At 43.5% G+C, this 16,373-nt stretch overlaps 1 protein-coding gene across 1 annotated transcript in view; it reads right to left on the bottom strand.

Annotated features, from left to right (window-relative positions):
- vwa5b2 (von Willebrand factor A domain containing 5B2) overlaps positions 1-16,373 on the bottom strand; it is a 133,967-nt gene that overhangs the window by 25,360 nt on the left and 92,234 nt on the right. Inside the window, exons 14-16 of the mRNA XM_060906037.1 lie at positions 2,135-2,348; positions 1,713-1,789; positions 1,420-1,627 (exon numbers count right to left, since the gene is read on the bottom strand). Coding sequence (XP_060762020.1) covers positions 1,420-1,627; positions 1,713-1,789; positions 2,135-2,348 — 499 coding nt within the window. The remainder of the gene's footprint in view (positions 1-1,419; positions 1,628-1,712; positions 1,790-2,134; positions 2,349-16,373) is intronic.

Here is a 16,373-nt window from a genome sequence, read left to right as displayed (position 1 = left end):
ACTCTTACTTGTATTTTTGGATTCTGACCTTTGTCTTTGCCCTGGTTATACTCTCTGTGCCTCACATTAACATTGCCTGTTTTCCCACTCTGCTTTTGCCTGACGATTTGGAACAGTTTGCCAGTGTGTTTTCAATAAAATCTTTCAGCACTTACGGTACATCCCACTATCTCCCACTCACATGACCAAAACCTTGTTAGGGTACATGGCATCATGGACTCCACAAAATACCAGGACATTTTAAATCAAAATCTGTCTGCCTCAGCCAGGAAACTAAAACTGAGTCATTATTGGATCTTCCAGCAAGACAATGATCTGAAGGATATGTACAAATTAACACAAAAATGGTTAGCTGACCACAGAATCAAGCTTCTGCCATGGCCATCTCAGTCCCCGGACCTGAACCCCATTGAAAACCTGTAAGGTGAGCTGAAGAAGAGAGTGAACAAGAAAGGGCCTAGGGCCCTGGATGATCTGGAAAGATTCTGTAAAGAGGAGTGGTCTCATATGCCCTGCTCTGTATCTCCAACTTTATAAAATGTTATAAGAGGAGATTCAGTGCTTTTTTTTACTGGCAAAGGGAGGTTGTACAAAATATTAAATGCAGTGGTGCTAATAACAGTGGCACATGTGTTTTTGTTGAAAATAATTATTTCTTGATGAAGGACTTAGCCTTGCGATGACCTGGCGACTTGTCCAGGGTGTACCCCGCCTTTCGCCCGTAGTCAGCTGGGATAGGCTCCAGCTTGCCTGCGACCCTGTAGAACAGGATAAAGCGGCTAAAGATAATGAGATGAGATGAAGGATTTTTTTCTCAGAATAAATTTATTTCAGTTAAAGGTTGGATTTCTCTCATTTTTTGGTGGAGCTACTTCACCCAAAAGGTGGATTTTTTTCGAACCTTTTTACAAATCTTTACAAGGGGTGCTAATAATCGTGGAGGGCACTATATATGATCTGGCATACTTTCACTGGAGTATGCCAAATGCAATTATGGCTAGTAGTTCTGCCTTGCCTTTTTTAAAGATGCAAAATAAAGCTCAAATAAAAATAGTTTGTAGCATTAATTTTTAACTAATAAGTATTTTAAAATTTCCTTGAAATTATTTTTAGGACTGCCTGACTCTACACTTGGTTACAATTAATGACAGCCTAAATTTCACATATTTTTTGTAACATCTGAATCCATGCTGACATATTAATTTATCTACATATTTTTATTTATTCTGATTGTCTAATTTCTCACCAGGACAAACTTTCATGTGAATTCAAACTTTAATAATGTGAGTCTGACTGTCTATCATGACATACTGTAGCTGTGGTATCAGACTAAAATATTTATTGCAGTATTGCCCAGCTATCTTACATTTGCTCAGACTCCCTGATTTCTTTTTCTAGTTCTCTCTGCTTTTCTCTCACCATGCTCTATATCTGTCTCCTTCTCTGCCATGTTCTCGAAATCTCGGATGACAGAGCGAGCAGCAAGATGGTGGACAATCTCATCCCAGATGTCCCGTGGCGCTTCTTCAGAACTCCAGAGGGCACACAGGTCTATGCTGACCTCCCAGGACACAGGCTTTGATCCCAGCAGGCCATGGATCACTGACCGGCATGGCACCTGCACAACCTGGTATTGAATTAATTAGTATGGGTGTATGTGTCATGTATTATTGCTTTAAAATTCTTTATTTGCTTTAAAAAAAAAAGCCTACAGGAGCAGCTGCAAATAGGGATTCAGGATCAGTGAAACCATCCCAGTCCAACGGTGAAGCTGGGAAGAGAAGACCATCTGGAGGGAAGCGTAAAAAGAGGCATGATCAGCAAGAGAAAAATTGTAAGGAAGACATGTTTTACGCTTATTCTGTGAATTTATTTAAAACTACACCAGTGTCTAAAAGACAATAGTTTAGTAAAATATATCTAGACATTGTGTTCTATCACTTTTTTACTTAACTGATGACATGTACATTTCTAACAGTTTTAATTGTTGCAGTTCTTAAGACCTAAAACAACAAATATCATGATTCAATCACTTTTGCCCTCTATGTGTTATGTTTTACTCTTTTTTAAAAAAATAAAAAAACATAGACTAGATTTCGTGTGTGTGTGTGTGTGTATGTGTGTGTGGTCTCACTGGAATCTGTGAGTAGAATGTTGTGTGTCTCTGTATCACTCTCCTCCAGTCTGCCCCCCATTGTCTGCTCAAATGAGACTCTCTCCAGTGCCCTTCGCAGTCGGTGCATGTCCAGTTCACCCTGTGGTGAGGAAAAACTGCGGCCGGCCAATGCAGCACGGGCTAAAGCCTTCTGTCTGAGCACATACCCCTCACCATCTAACAGCTGATCAGCCTAAAAATACACACACGCACAATTACTCCACTTGTGAAACAGCAGCATTTCTGTGTGTGCTATTAGACCACATTTGTTTTAATTAAGTTCATCTTAAAACCACAATTCTTCTTCATGTCATCAAGAACGTCCTTACGAGATTTTGTAATGTAAGTGGATCACATTCACTCTGCATGATTGGAACAAGTAACTAGAAACTTATTTAAATTAAATTTAGTATAATCAATTACATCTCATTTTGATGAAAAATGTAACATTTTTATATAAAATATACACATATGTTCTCTTAAATCTGAATGACCACGTATTACCTTTTTCAGTATATCCTTGAGTATATTCCATTGATATAAAATTATTGCAGGTAATTAATGTTATCATACACCCAAGTCCAACCCTAATTTTAACCTCAATAACCAACAGAAAACTTTTGTGTCCTTTTTCATTTTTCCTCAGGTGGACCAGCGAAATGTCCCTACAAAAAAAACCTGTCAGCTATAAAGACATCCCCCCCCACACACACACATACAGACATCTAAACTCATATTGTTTGTATTATTACCTCGCCCGGGACGGAATCCACCAGGGGGCGAGGTATTGTTTTCGGTCAGGTTTTTCTTTGTTTGTTTCTTTGTTTTTTATGCCTCTGCCACCATAAGGTGCAGGAGGCATTATGTTTTCGGGTTGTCCGTCTGTCCGTGCATCCGTCCGTGCGTCCCGAAACCTTGTGAACGCGATATCTCAAAGACTAATGAAAGGAATTTCATCAAACTTTCACCATTTGTGCGCTTTGGGACAAACATGAACTGATTACATTTTGAGATCAAAAGGTCTAAGGTCAAGGTCACTGTGAGGTCAAATGTCTGTCTGAAAACCTTGTGAACACAATATCTCCAAGGCAGATGAAAGGAATTTCACCAAACTTTCACCATTTGTGCATTTGGGGACAAAGATAAACTGATTACATTTTGAGGTCGAAAGGTCTAAGGTCAGGGTCACTGTGAGGTCAAATGTCTGTCCGAGAACCTTGTGAACACAATATCTCCAAGGCAAATCAAAGGAATTTCACCAAACTTTCACCATTTGTGCATTTGGGGACAAAGATAAAATGATTAGATTTTGAGATCAAAAGATCTAAGGTCAAGGTCACTGTGAGGTCAAATGTCTGTCCGAGAACCTTGTGAACACAATATCTCCAAGGCGGATGAAAGGAATTTCACCAAACTTTCACCACTTGTGTATTTGGGGACAAAGATAAACTGATTGGATTTTGAGATCAAAAGGTCTAAGGTCAAGGTCACTGTGAGGTCAAATGTCTGTCCGAAAACCTTGTGAACACAGTATCTCCAAGGCTAATACAAGTAATTTCACCAGGTCAAGATTACTGTGAGGTCAAATGTCCATCCCCAAATCACAACTTAATAAGGCGTGTAGTCTACCGGGTGGAGGCATCCCCATCGACGCCGTTGGCATCGAGTTCTATCTAGTTGTTAAATGATATTATGGGAAAATGGCTGGATCAATCTTCATGAAACTTTCAGGATAGATGGGCATTGGTCTCAAATGCGGTCAAGGTCACCAAAAAAGTCAAAATTGTTTTTGTTGTGGCTACTGCCTCATATAGAAGCTCTAGCCACTACGTCATTGTGCTGTAAGAATGTAAGCATGTAACAGTTCCTCCCTGTGCATGCGTATACACGTGTTCTGATTAAAATGGCCGGTGAGTGTATACTATTCAAAATAAATGGATTAGACTAAAGAAAATCGCTTTCAGAAATGTTTATGCTTATTACAGAGGGAAAGTGCGCTCCACTGAGCTCTAGTGCCGGTCCATTTCTGGGAAATAAGAGTTTCGGTCATGGTGACAGTGTGTGTATGTCAGCCTCGGTTTGGAGGTTTCAGTTTCGAAAACTGTAAGAGGTAAGAATAGAATAATATAAAGTACAGACACTTGGTATATGTTACAACCCCGATTCCAAAAAAGTTGGGACAAAGTACAAATTGTAAATAAAAATGGAATGCAATAAATTACAAATCTCAAAAACTGATATTGTATTCACAATAGAACATAGACAACATATCAAATGTCGAAAGTGAGACATTTTGAAATTTCATGCCAAATATTGGCTCATTTGAAATTTCATGACAGCAACACATCTCAAAAAAGTTGGGACGGGGCAAGAAGAGGCTGGAAAAGTTAAAGGTACAAAAAAGGAACAGCTGGAGGATCAAATTGCAACTCATTAGGTCAATTGGCAATAGGTCATTAACATGACTGGGTATAAAAAGAGCATCTTGGAGTGGCAGCGGCTCTCAGGCTACGTTTACATTACGTCGAATCAGCGGATCATCAGATTAACGTTCTTAAAACGATTCGCGTTTACAATAAAACCGTTAGCCGTGCACACAGCAATACCAATACACGGATACGCTCGGCTCCGCAGGCATCCTGCGCTCCAAATCACTCCGCCCTGAACAGCGAGTGCCCTCTGGAGGGTGCGCACTCCGGCCCTGCGCAGCTCACACAGCGCGCGAGTGAAGTGCACAAGCCACGATTCGGGACTGAGCCGCTGTGTGTGTGATCCCAGCGCACATCACTTACTACTTGCAAGTGGAAGGATGGCAAGCCTAAAGACAATCATAACTACACAATGGGCAGTATTTGCATCAGTATTTGCAGTATTTTCATACTTTTATACTCTTAAATGAAAGGTGATACAAGGCGGAAGTCCGTGCCGTTTTTCAACAGTCGCGTCACATGACCAACGCCAGCGAATCAGGAAGGTGGATGTCACAGTGACGTTGTCCAATGAGACGCCAGCTAGAGCTCAGCACAGCGTATTCGCGTATTCTCAATGTTTACACAGCACCGGACCAGATACGATCTAGATTGAATACGTGGACGCTGGCGGATTCCCGTTTCCCGGCGTTTCCAGGTGGTTTAATGTAAACGGACAGTGCATCCGCGAAGAAAACGAGACAGATACGGTCTAATGTAAACGTAGCCTCAGAAGTAAAGATGGGAAGAGGATCACCAATCCCCCCAATTCTGCACCGACAAATAGTGGAGCAATATCAGAAAGGAGTTTGACAGTGTAAAATTGCAAAGAGTTTGAACATATCATCATTTACAGTGTATAATATCATCAAAAGATTCAGAGAATCTGGAAGAATCTCTGTGCGTAAGGGTCAAGGCCGGAAAACCATGCTAGCTGCCCGTGATTTTTGGGCCCTTAGACGGCACTGCATCACATACAGGCATGCTTCTGTATTGGAAATCACAAAATGGGCTCAGGAATATTTCCAGAGAACATTATCTGTGAAAAAAATTCACCATGCCATCCGCTGTTGCCAGCTAAAACTCTATAGTTCAAAGAAGAAGCCGTATCTAAACATGATCCAGAAGCGCAGACGTCTTCTCTGGGCCAAGGCTCATTTAAAATGGACTGTGGCAAAGTGGAAAACTGTTCTGTGGTCAGACGAATCAAAATTTGAAGAAGTTCTTTATGGAAATCAGGGACGCCGTGTCATTCGGACTAAAGAGGAGAAGGACGACCCAAGTTGTTATCAGCGCTCAGTTCAGAAGCCTGCATCTCTGATGGTATGGGGTTGCATTAGTGCATGTGGCATGGGCAGCTTACACATCTGGAAAGACACCATCAATGCTGAAAGGTATATCCAGGTTCTAGAGCAACATATGCTCCCATCCAGACAACGTCTCTTTCAGGGAAGACCTTGCATTTTCCAACATGACAATCCCAAACCACATACTGCATCAATTACAGCATCATGGCTGCGTAGAAGAAGGGTCCGGGTACTGAACTGGCCAGTCTGCAGTCCAGATCTTTCACCCATAGAAAACATTTGGCGCATCATAAAATGGAAGATACGACAAAAAAGACCTAAGACAGTTGAGCAACTAGAATCCTACATTAGACAAGAATGGGTTAACATTCCTATCCCTAAACTTGAGCAACTTGTCTCCTCAGTCCCCAGACGTTTACAGACTGTTGTAAAGAGAAAAGGGGATGTCTCACAGTGGTAAACATGGCCTTGTCCCAACTTTTTTGAGATGTGGTGTTGTCATGAAATTTAAAATCACCTAATTTTTCTCTTTAAATGATACATTTTCTCTGTTTAAACATTTGATATGTCATCTATGTTCTATTCTGAATAAAATATGGAATTTTGAAACTTCCACATCATTGCATTCTGTTTTTATTTACAATTTGTTACAATTTCTGTAGTTTTACCTGATGTACAATTTCAGTGACTCAACAGTTCAGGGTCTCCTTTGTCATATTTTGCACTTCATAATGCGCCAAGTGACAGCAGACAGGTCAGTTTAGCACCCAGACTCTCTTACTATGGAGCCATGCAGTTTTAATATGTGCAGAAAGTGATTTGGCATTGTCTTGCTGAAAGAAGGAAGGCCTTCCCTGAAAATTGATGTCTGCATGGCAGCATATTGCTCTGAAATGTGTATATATATCATTCAGCATTAATGATGCCTTCCCAGATGTACAAGCTACCTATGTCATGCGCATTAATGCAGCCATCACAGATGCTGGCTTTTGAACTGGGCACTGATAATAAGCTGGATGGTCCTTCTCCTCTTTAGCCTGGAGGACGTATTGTCCATGATTTCTAAAAAGAATTTCTATTTTTGATTCATTAGACCTCCAGACAATTTTCCACTTCACCTCAGTTCATCGTAAAAGAGCTCAGGCTCAGAGAAGGTGGCGGTGTTCCTGGATATTGTTTACATAATGGTTTTAACTTGCATTTGTGGATGCAGTAGTGAACAGTTTTCACAGACAATGGTTTTCTGAAGTGTTCCTGAGCCCACACAGTGATTTCCACTGCAGACGTGTCTGCTTTGAATGTGGTGTGTCGTCCAAGGCCCTTAACATCACAGGCATCCATTGTCAGTTTTCAGCCTTGCCTCTTCCTTACAGCGATTTCTCCAGATTCTCTGAATCTTTTAATGATATTATGGACCATAATGTGATCCCCAAATTCTTTGCAATTTTACATTGAGGAACGTTATTCTTAAATTGTTGCAGGGTCATTCCACATCAATTCAACCGGGGCCTGCGCACTTAGGCCTCAAAAAATTCTGAAAAAATCACCAGATGTACCCATGTTACCTAGGAGAAACACTGTAAATTTATTTGAACGTAAGATGTATACTTTCCATGTTACAGCCTGTGGTTACTGGTGCCCCTAAAATCGCTGAATCATTGAAATTGAAAAGGATACCTCCACCCCTGCACAGGCACTCTCAGGTGATCATGTCAGGGCAAAATTGGCCTTTGGTTATTTACGCTTTACATTAATGTTATAGGCGGCACGGTGGTGTAGTGGTTAGCGCTGTCGCCTTACTGCAAGAAGGTCCGGGTTCGAGCCCCACCGTAGGTGTGAATGTGAGTGTGTATGGTTGTCTGTGTCTATGTGTCAGCCCTGTGATGACCTGGCGACTTGTCCAGGGTGTACCCCGCCTTTCACCCATAGTCAGCTGGGATAGGCTCCAGCTTGCCTGCGACCCTGTAGAACAGGATAAAGCGGCTAGAGATAATGAGATGAGATTAATGTTATAGAAAACATATTGCTCTCAATGGTGCATTTTGCCCATATTCAGGGTGGAAAATAAAAAAGAAAGATTCAAGTAAGACAAGCCAAATTGGTGTTTTTAAAAAGAAGGGATCATGGAGAATAAAGAAAAAAAATATTTAAAAAATCTGCGCACATTCCCACAAGGTGTTACGGTGCTCTGAAAATGACATCCAAAATGATTTGTCAGACTTGTGAGGTCTTCTGTTCAAACACTGATAGAGTTTCCTTTCTGTTTATTGCTTTTTTGAGAGTGTTTCTACTTATCTCAATAAGGGAAAAAAATCAAGAGCCTATGTTTGGTAAAAATGTGTCTTCTGAAGGCCTAAACAGAGCACAGCCAAAAACTCCAATAAAATTTTGATCATCTTTGAGGGACTGCTATGACCATGCAGGATCATCCAGACCCAAAATGACAGTTTTGCTACATACTATTCCTATTTATGTACCAGCATGCAAAATTTGAGCCTCCTACATGGTTTAGTTCTTGAGCTATGGGCTTGTGAACTTTGACAAAAAAAAAAAGAGTCTGAACAAAATTGACACCCCCCTCCCCCAGTAAAACTGGCTGTAACATGAAAAGTATATATATATATATATAAGTACATTCAAATAAATTTACAGTGTTTCTCCTAGGTAACATAGGTACATCTGGTGATTTTTTTCAGAATTTTTTGAGACCTAAGTGCGCGGGCCCTGGTTGAATTGACGAGGAATGACCCTGCACTGTTTGCCCATGCAGTCTTTCACAGAGCAGTGAACGCTCCCCATCTTTACTTCTGAGAGACTCAGCCTCTCTGGGAAGCTCTGGGAATCATGTTACTGACCTGTTGCCAATTAACCAAATTAGGTTTTTTTTTTAGGATTAGACAATTTTTTCAGTTTTTTGTTAACACTGTCCCAACTTTTTTGAAAAGTGTTGCTGACATCAAATTCAAAATGAGTATATATTTTTCAAAAAACAATAAAATCTCAGTTTCAACATTTGATAGGTTGTCTTTGAACTATTTTCAATGAAATATAGGGTTTCCAGGATTTGCAAATCATCATATTCTTTTTTTTAATTTAAGTTTTATATAGTGTCTCAAATTTATGGAATTGGGGTTGTACTATGATGATTTATCATGGGCAGTGTGATGTCACAGTAGCTTTGCTACCTCATAGCTCCAGGTTCCCCTGTTTGATTTTGAGCTCAGGTTACTGCCCATTGTCACAGTGCAGACACTTACGGATGCAGGCACAGGGGAGACCGGGGCTGAGCAAACTGCAGACTAAACCAAATCGATGTGCAGGAAACGAAGTCAGGAAACAAGCGAAGGTTGAGCGATCAGTGAACAGGGCAACATAGATAAAGCAATAAAGCAAGGTCGAGACAAAACAGAAATATTGGTCACACGCAGAGACAGGAGGAAATCAAACGGCTTGGTATGGTAGTAGGGAACACTGAACGATACTTTGCAACTACATGGCATGAGAGCTGAGCTTATATAGGTGAGTGGGTAATTGCTGAATGAGATGCAGGTGATGTAGTTAGTAATCAGGCGACAGAGGGTGCTGTGACTCTTGGGGTTTGTAGTTCGGAGCGGCCATGTTTGGAGGCTGCTCCAAACTCGTGCTTTCAGCGCTGTTACTGATAGAACCCCCCCCACTGAGGAGCTCCAGTAACTTTCTTGGTCGCCCTCTTCCTCTTGGTGTGGGCTTGTCAGGGTGTCGGCTGTGGAACTCTTGCATGAGGAGGGGATCTAGTATGTCCTTGGAGTTCATCCAACTTTGCTCTTCTGGGCCATAGCCCTCCCAAGCTACCAGGTACTCCAGCTGACCTTGTCTGCAACAGGAATTTAAGATCTTATTTACCTGGTAGATGGGTTTGCCCTCAGTGTCAGGAGAGGGGGGCTGGGTGTAACCGTGGCTAGGGGACCTTGTATGGCAGGTTTTAAAGGGGAACTGAAGACATTTTTAAACTTGCTTTATTTCTTAAGTAACGTGTTATTCAGTGACGTTTTCCGTTTTATTAACCTTATATCGTGACTCGTATTGGCATATTATATTACACTTATCGGCCTTTTCGGTTTTTAGCCATGTTGAATGTAGTTCGTATGGTCCACGGCAGGTGTCGCTTATCCATACGATCTTCACGAGACTTGTGCGAGACTTCAAACGTGAAGTGTCAGTGCTGCCATTTTGAAAACTGTTTACACAGCATCCAGATCGCCATATCATTCCAATTTAGATTAATTTTGAGATTTGCCAACTTCATCAGTGATGGAGATTATTCCATACGACTTCAAACCATTGGTTAAATGAAAAAAAAATGCTTTTGGACACTAGCCTGTCACGCTGGTATTTACATCATTACTGTCGCACAATTAAAACATGCCAGATCAGGTGGGTTTTCAAAATAATAAATACATGCATGTATTTTTGTGATAAATACATATTATACTGAGCGCATTTCCCACATTAATCAATACAAAGTACCTGCATCTTACAGTTTTTTAAATCAAGGCTGAATACTTTTTTCTTTGCTGCTGCCTTTTATTAAATCAAATTTGAGACTTTTAATTTGATTTCTTTCAGTGTGACTGCAATGCATGATGGGATATATTGCTTTGGTTAGTGACCATTGGTTGTACGCTACTTTTCATGATGCATTGTGGGATACTTTGAGTGCACTATATAGGGTGTAAATAATCCTCACTAAGGTTTTGGACAGCACTACAAAATGGCGTCCTCACTATATAGTGCCCTATATAGTGAGGAGGGAGCGATTTCGGACACGGGGAAAACTTCTGGCTTGATTACGTCAGCATTCAAAGGAGGGTGCACGCATCTTTTGACAACGTTGGCAGATGTTGGTCACTTTGATTTCCGCTGTACGTTTTACTTCCATCCTACGAAGTCTCGCACAGGTCTCAGCAAATCTCGTTTATGGCCAGTGCTTTGACATATGGACTGATGTATTACATTGCATATTTCAAACACTCATAACTTGCTATAGCAGTGACAAAATAGCTGTCAGAAATGCATTCCTACATTTTATAAAATGAGAAATAGAATTTTGATAATAAAACATTTGCCTTCAGTTCCCCTTTAAGCAGAAGACATGGAACGTTGGTGCCATTCTGCTGTGTGGTGGAAGTTTTAACTTGTAGAACACTTCATTTATTCTGTGCAGTACCTTGTATAGGCCAATGTAACGTGCTTGCAGTTTTTTAAACATGTTAGGTTCCCTTAGGTCCCTTGTGGAGACCCACACCCAATCTTCTGGAGAGTAATCTGGGTTCTTGGCTCTGTGCTTGTTTGCGTATTGCTTATACTTGGTATTTACCAGTTCCAGCCTCTGGTGAACCTCCTCCCACACCTGTTGGCTTCCTTGGAACCAAGTATCAACTGCCAGTAACTGTGTGGATGTGTCATCCCATGGAAATGGGTGTGTGTTGGTAGCAGAGCATGCATTAGAAAAGGTGTTAACTGAGTGGCGGAGTGCTTGAGAGAGTTTTGTGCCTATTCAGTCCGTGGGAAAATCTGTGCCCAGTCTTTTTGGTTTCTCATGCAAAATATGTCTAAGAAGCAACCCATTTCCTGATTGGCATGTTCCACCTGCCCATTAGACTGTGGGTGATATCTGGATGTGAGACTTCCTGATATCCCTTGTCTGTCCATGAAACTGGTCCAAAGCCAGGAGATGAATTGAGAACCCTGGTCACTTATGATGTCCTTGGGGATACCAAAGTAGCAGAACATGTGATTGAACATTAATTTGGCTGTTTGGAAAGCTGTTGGTAGACCTGGTAGTGCTTTGGAGAATTGGTCAAGGATTACAATGATTACTGTATTACCTTGAGATGGTGGAAAACCTGTGATGAAATCCATGGCTATATGTAACCAGGGTCTCTGAGGTACTGGGAGAGGGCATAGTTTCCCAGCAAGTGGGGCACGTGGTACCTTAGCCTGAGTGCACACTGAACACGAGGAGATTAAATGATTCATGTTGGCGATCATGTTCTCCGCTTGTCCAGGGTGTACCCTGCCTCTTTGTCAGCTGGGATGGGCTCCAGCTTGCCCGCAACCCTGTAGGACAGGATAAGCGGCTACAGATAATGGATGGATGGATCATGTTCTCCCACCAATACTTGCTTTTGATGAGTTAGTATGTGCAGTGACTGCTGGGATGACCGGTGGTGGGGGAAGAATAGGATGAGGGGTTGTAAATTCGGGAGAGAACATCCACTTTGGTATTTCTGGAATCAGGGCGGTAGGATATTGTGAATTGGAAAGGAGTGAACAGGGCCCACCTGGCTTGTTGTGGGTTCAGGTGTTTAGCTGTCTTCAAATACTCTAGTTTTTTTTGTGGTCAGTAAGGATTGTGAATGGGTGTGTGGCACCCTCCAGCTAGTGTGTCCACTCTAAGGCATGTTTGATAGCTAGGAGCTCTCGGTTACCAATGTCATAGTTCCTTTCTGCAGGTGAGTGTTTCCTCGAAAAGAAAGCCACTGGGTGCAGCTTGTTTTTCTCCCCAACGTGCTGTGATAGCACCCCTCCAACTCCAGTTTCAGATGCATCTATTTCTATGATAAATGGCTTAATAGGGTCTGGATGCTGTAGAATGGGGGTAGAGATGAATGCTATCTTGAGTAGGTTGAAAGCCTCCTCAGCTGCTGGGCTCTACTGGAGGTGACGTGGTCCGTTCTTTAACAGGGAGGTTAGGGGGCCGGCAATAGTGCTGAAGCCCCAAATGAATCACCAGTAAAAGTTTGTGAAGCCCAGAAATTGTTGTAGCTCTTTAACCAATGTGGGAGTGGGCCACAACGTGACTGCTGTGACCTTGGTCTGGTCCATGCTTACACCCCCAGAACTGATTATGTATCCTAAAAATGAGCTCTGGCATGGAATTCACGTTTCTCTGCCTCGACAAAGAGGTGGTTCTTGAGCAGATGAGACAGTACGGACCTGGTGTAAGCAAGATAACTATCCTTGTTTGGGGAGTAAATCAGGATGTTGTCAATATACGCCATCACGAATTTCCCCAGCAGGTCTCTTAACACATAATTTATTAGGCACTGGAAGATGCTTGGTGCCAAAGAAAGGCCATATAGCATGATCAAGTACTCAAAATGGCCGGCAGTGGTACTAAAGGACGTCTTCCACTCATCCCCCTCATGAATACGTACCAAGTTGTAGGTACTGCAGAGGTCTAGTTTAGAGAAAATCTTTGCTGATCTCAGTTGTTCCAAGGCAGATGGTATAATGGAAGCAGGTAAGGGTATTTAATGCAAATTTGATTCAGTCCTCAGTAGTCAATACACAGCCGGAGGTCTCCCCCTTCTTTCAAGTCAAGTCAAGTCAACTTTATTGTCAAATATGCTATACATGCTCGACATACAGCACAGATGAAATATCAGTCCTCTCTGACCCACGGTGCAAACAGGCAATGCAATAAATAAAAATAGAATAATGGAAAAAAACAAACAATATAAACAGTATAAACACACTAGATAGGAACTAGACATAGACTAAACACTCAAACAATATAAACAGTATAAATAAACAGTATAAACACTAGATAAGAACAAGACATAGACTAAACACTCAGACAATATAAAGAGTGTAAACACTAGATAAGAACTACACACAGACTAAACACTCAGACAATATAAACAGTATAAACACTCTAGATATGAACTAGACGTAGACTAAACACTCATTATACACACACACACACACACACACACACATATATAAATTGGTTCAAATAACCAAACAGTCAAGGGCACTTGAGGTATAGCAGGTAAACATGAAACATGAAATAAGCAGTATAAACAAACTAGCAGCTGTTAAGATGAGGTAGTGCGGAATAGTGCAAATGAGCGAGGCAAAGTGAGATGTGTGGTCCCTGAGTTCAGTGTGTTAATGAACGATGAGATGTATGTGTGTGTGTGTGTGTGTGTGTGTGTGTTGGGGGGGGACTGTGAGGATGACGTCAGATGCTGAAGGGGGGTGTGCGAGCAGAATCTGTGGCAGGGGGCAGAGGGGGGAGGAGGGGCAGAACAGGGAGGGAGTTGAGCCTCCTGACTGCCTGGTGAAAGAAACTGTTCTTGAGCCTGCTGGTTTTGGCCCGGAGACTCCGCAGTCTCCTCCCCGACGGCAGTAGGCTGAAGAGGCTGTGAGATGGGTGGGTGGGGTCACCTGCAATCCTGATGGCTTTGCGGGTGAGGCGGGAGTTATAAATATCCATTAGAGAAGGGAGAGAGACACCAATGATCCTCTCAGCTGCTCTCACGATGCGCTGCAGAGACTTGCAGCAGGACACGGTGCAGGTGCCGTACCACACGGTGATGCAGCTGGTCAGGATGTTCTCGATGGTGCCTCTGTAGAAAGTGTGCATGATGGGGGCCGGGGTTCTTGCTCTCCTCAGTTTGCGGAGGAAGTACAGACGCTGTTGGGCTTTTTTGGCCAGTGATGCGGTGCTGTTGCTCCAGGACAGGTCTTCAGAGATGTGCACGCCCAGAAACCCAGAAACTTGGTGCTGCTCACCCTCTCCACTGCAGCACCATCGATAGATAGTGGAGCATGCTTGGTGTGCTCTCTCCTGAAGTCCACAACAATCTCCTTCGTCTTCTCCACGTTCAGATGGAGATTGTTGTCCTTGCACCACATGGCCAAGCGGCTCACCTCACTCCTGTAGATTGTCTCATCGCCATTGTTGATGAGACCCACCACAGTCGTGTCATCCGCAAACTTAATGAAGAGATTTGAGCTGGATGTTGGTGTGCAGTCGTGGGTCAGCAGAGTGAAGAGGAGGGGGCTCAGCACACATCTTTGGGGGGCCCCCGTGTTCAGTGTGATGGTGCTGGAGGAGTTGCTGCCGACCCGTACAGTCTGTGGTCTCCCCGTCAGGAAGTCCAGCAGCCAGTTGCACAGGGAGGTGTTGAGTCCCAACTGGTCCAGTTTGTGAATGAGCTGCTGAGGAATGATTGTGTTGAATGCTGAGCTAAAGTCTATGAACAGCATTCTGACATATGAGTCTTTTGTCTCCAGGTGGGTGAGGGCTGAGTGGAGGGCAGTGGAGATGGCGTCATCGGTCGAACGGTTGGACTGATATGCAAACTGGAAAGGATCCAGGGCGGGGGGGAGGGCAGACTTGATATGCCTCATGACTAGCCGCTCGAAGCACTTCATGAGGATGGGAGTGAGTGCAACAGGGTGGTAGTCATTGAAGCAGGAGGGAGACGGCTTCTTCGGGACCGGGATGATGGTGGTGGTTTTGAGGCACGTGGGGACAACAGCCTGGCTCAACAAAATGTTGAAGATGTCTGTAAAGACATCTGTGAGCTCCTCGGCACAGTCTCTCAGGACACGACCAGGAATGTTATCAGGACCCGGGGCTTTTCGTGCATTTGTCGTCCTGAGAGCTCTCCTCATGCTGTCTGGGGACAGCGTCAACACCTGGTCACTGGGAGGTGGTGGGGTCTTCTGTGCTGTGGTGCTGTTGTCTGCCTCAAAGCGAGCAAAGAAGTCGTTCAACTGATTCAGCAGAGACGTGGAGTTGTCACAGGTCTGTGGCGAGGGCTTGTAGTCTGTGATGGTCTGAATCCCCCGCCACAGGTTCCTGGTGTCTCTGCTGTCATTGAAATGGTCAGCAATGTGCCTGGAATACTGTCTCTTGGCCACCCTGATGCCTCGTGACAGATTGGCCCTAGCTGTCCTCAGGCCCACCTCGTCCCCAGCTCTGAAGGCGGCGTTCTGAGCCCACAGGAGCCTATAGACTTCCCCTGTCAGCCATGGCTTCTGATTGGCCCGAATGGAGATGGTTCTGGTGACCGTAACGTCGTCCATGCACTTCCTCATGTAGGCAGTGACGGTCTCCGTGTACTCCTGGAGATCTGTGTTGTTGTTGTAGGTAGCCGCCTGTCTGAATATGCTCCAGTCAGTGGTGGAAAAACAGTCCTGGAGTGCCTCTGAGGACCCCTCTGGCCACACACGTATCTGTTTTGTAGCTGGTTTGGTGACTTTAACCAGCGGCCTGTATGCTGGCATTAGCATAACAGTGGAGTGATCTGAGGCCCCAAGGTGGGGGAGGAGTAGGGCTTTGTAGGCATCTTTATGCATGGTGTAAACATCTCATCTCATCTCATTATCTGTAGCCGCTTTATCCTGTTCTACAGGGTCGCAGGCAAGCTGGAGCCTATCCCAGCTGACTACAGGCGAAAGGTGGGGTACACCCTGGACAAGTTGCCAGGTCATCACAGGGCTGACACATAGACACAGATAACCATTCACACTCACATTCACACCTACGGTCAATTTAGAGTCACCAGTTAACCTAACCTGCATGTCTTTGGACTGTGGGGGAAACCGGAGCACCCAGAGGAAACCCACGCGGACATGGGGAGAACATGCAAACTCCGCACAGAA

The sequence above is a fragment of the Neoarius graeffei genome, chromosome 23 (assembly GCF_027579695.1).
Source record: "Neoarius graeffei isolate fNeoGra1 chromosome 23, fNeoGra1.pri, whole genome shotgun sequence".
NCBI lineage: Eukaryota > Metazoa > Chordata > Actinopteri > Siluriformes > Ariidae > Neoarius > Neoarius graeffei.
Note: the sequence above shows the minus strand (reverse complement) of the source record. Positions and strands in the feature narration are given on the sequence as shown.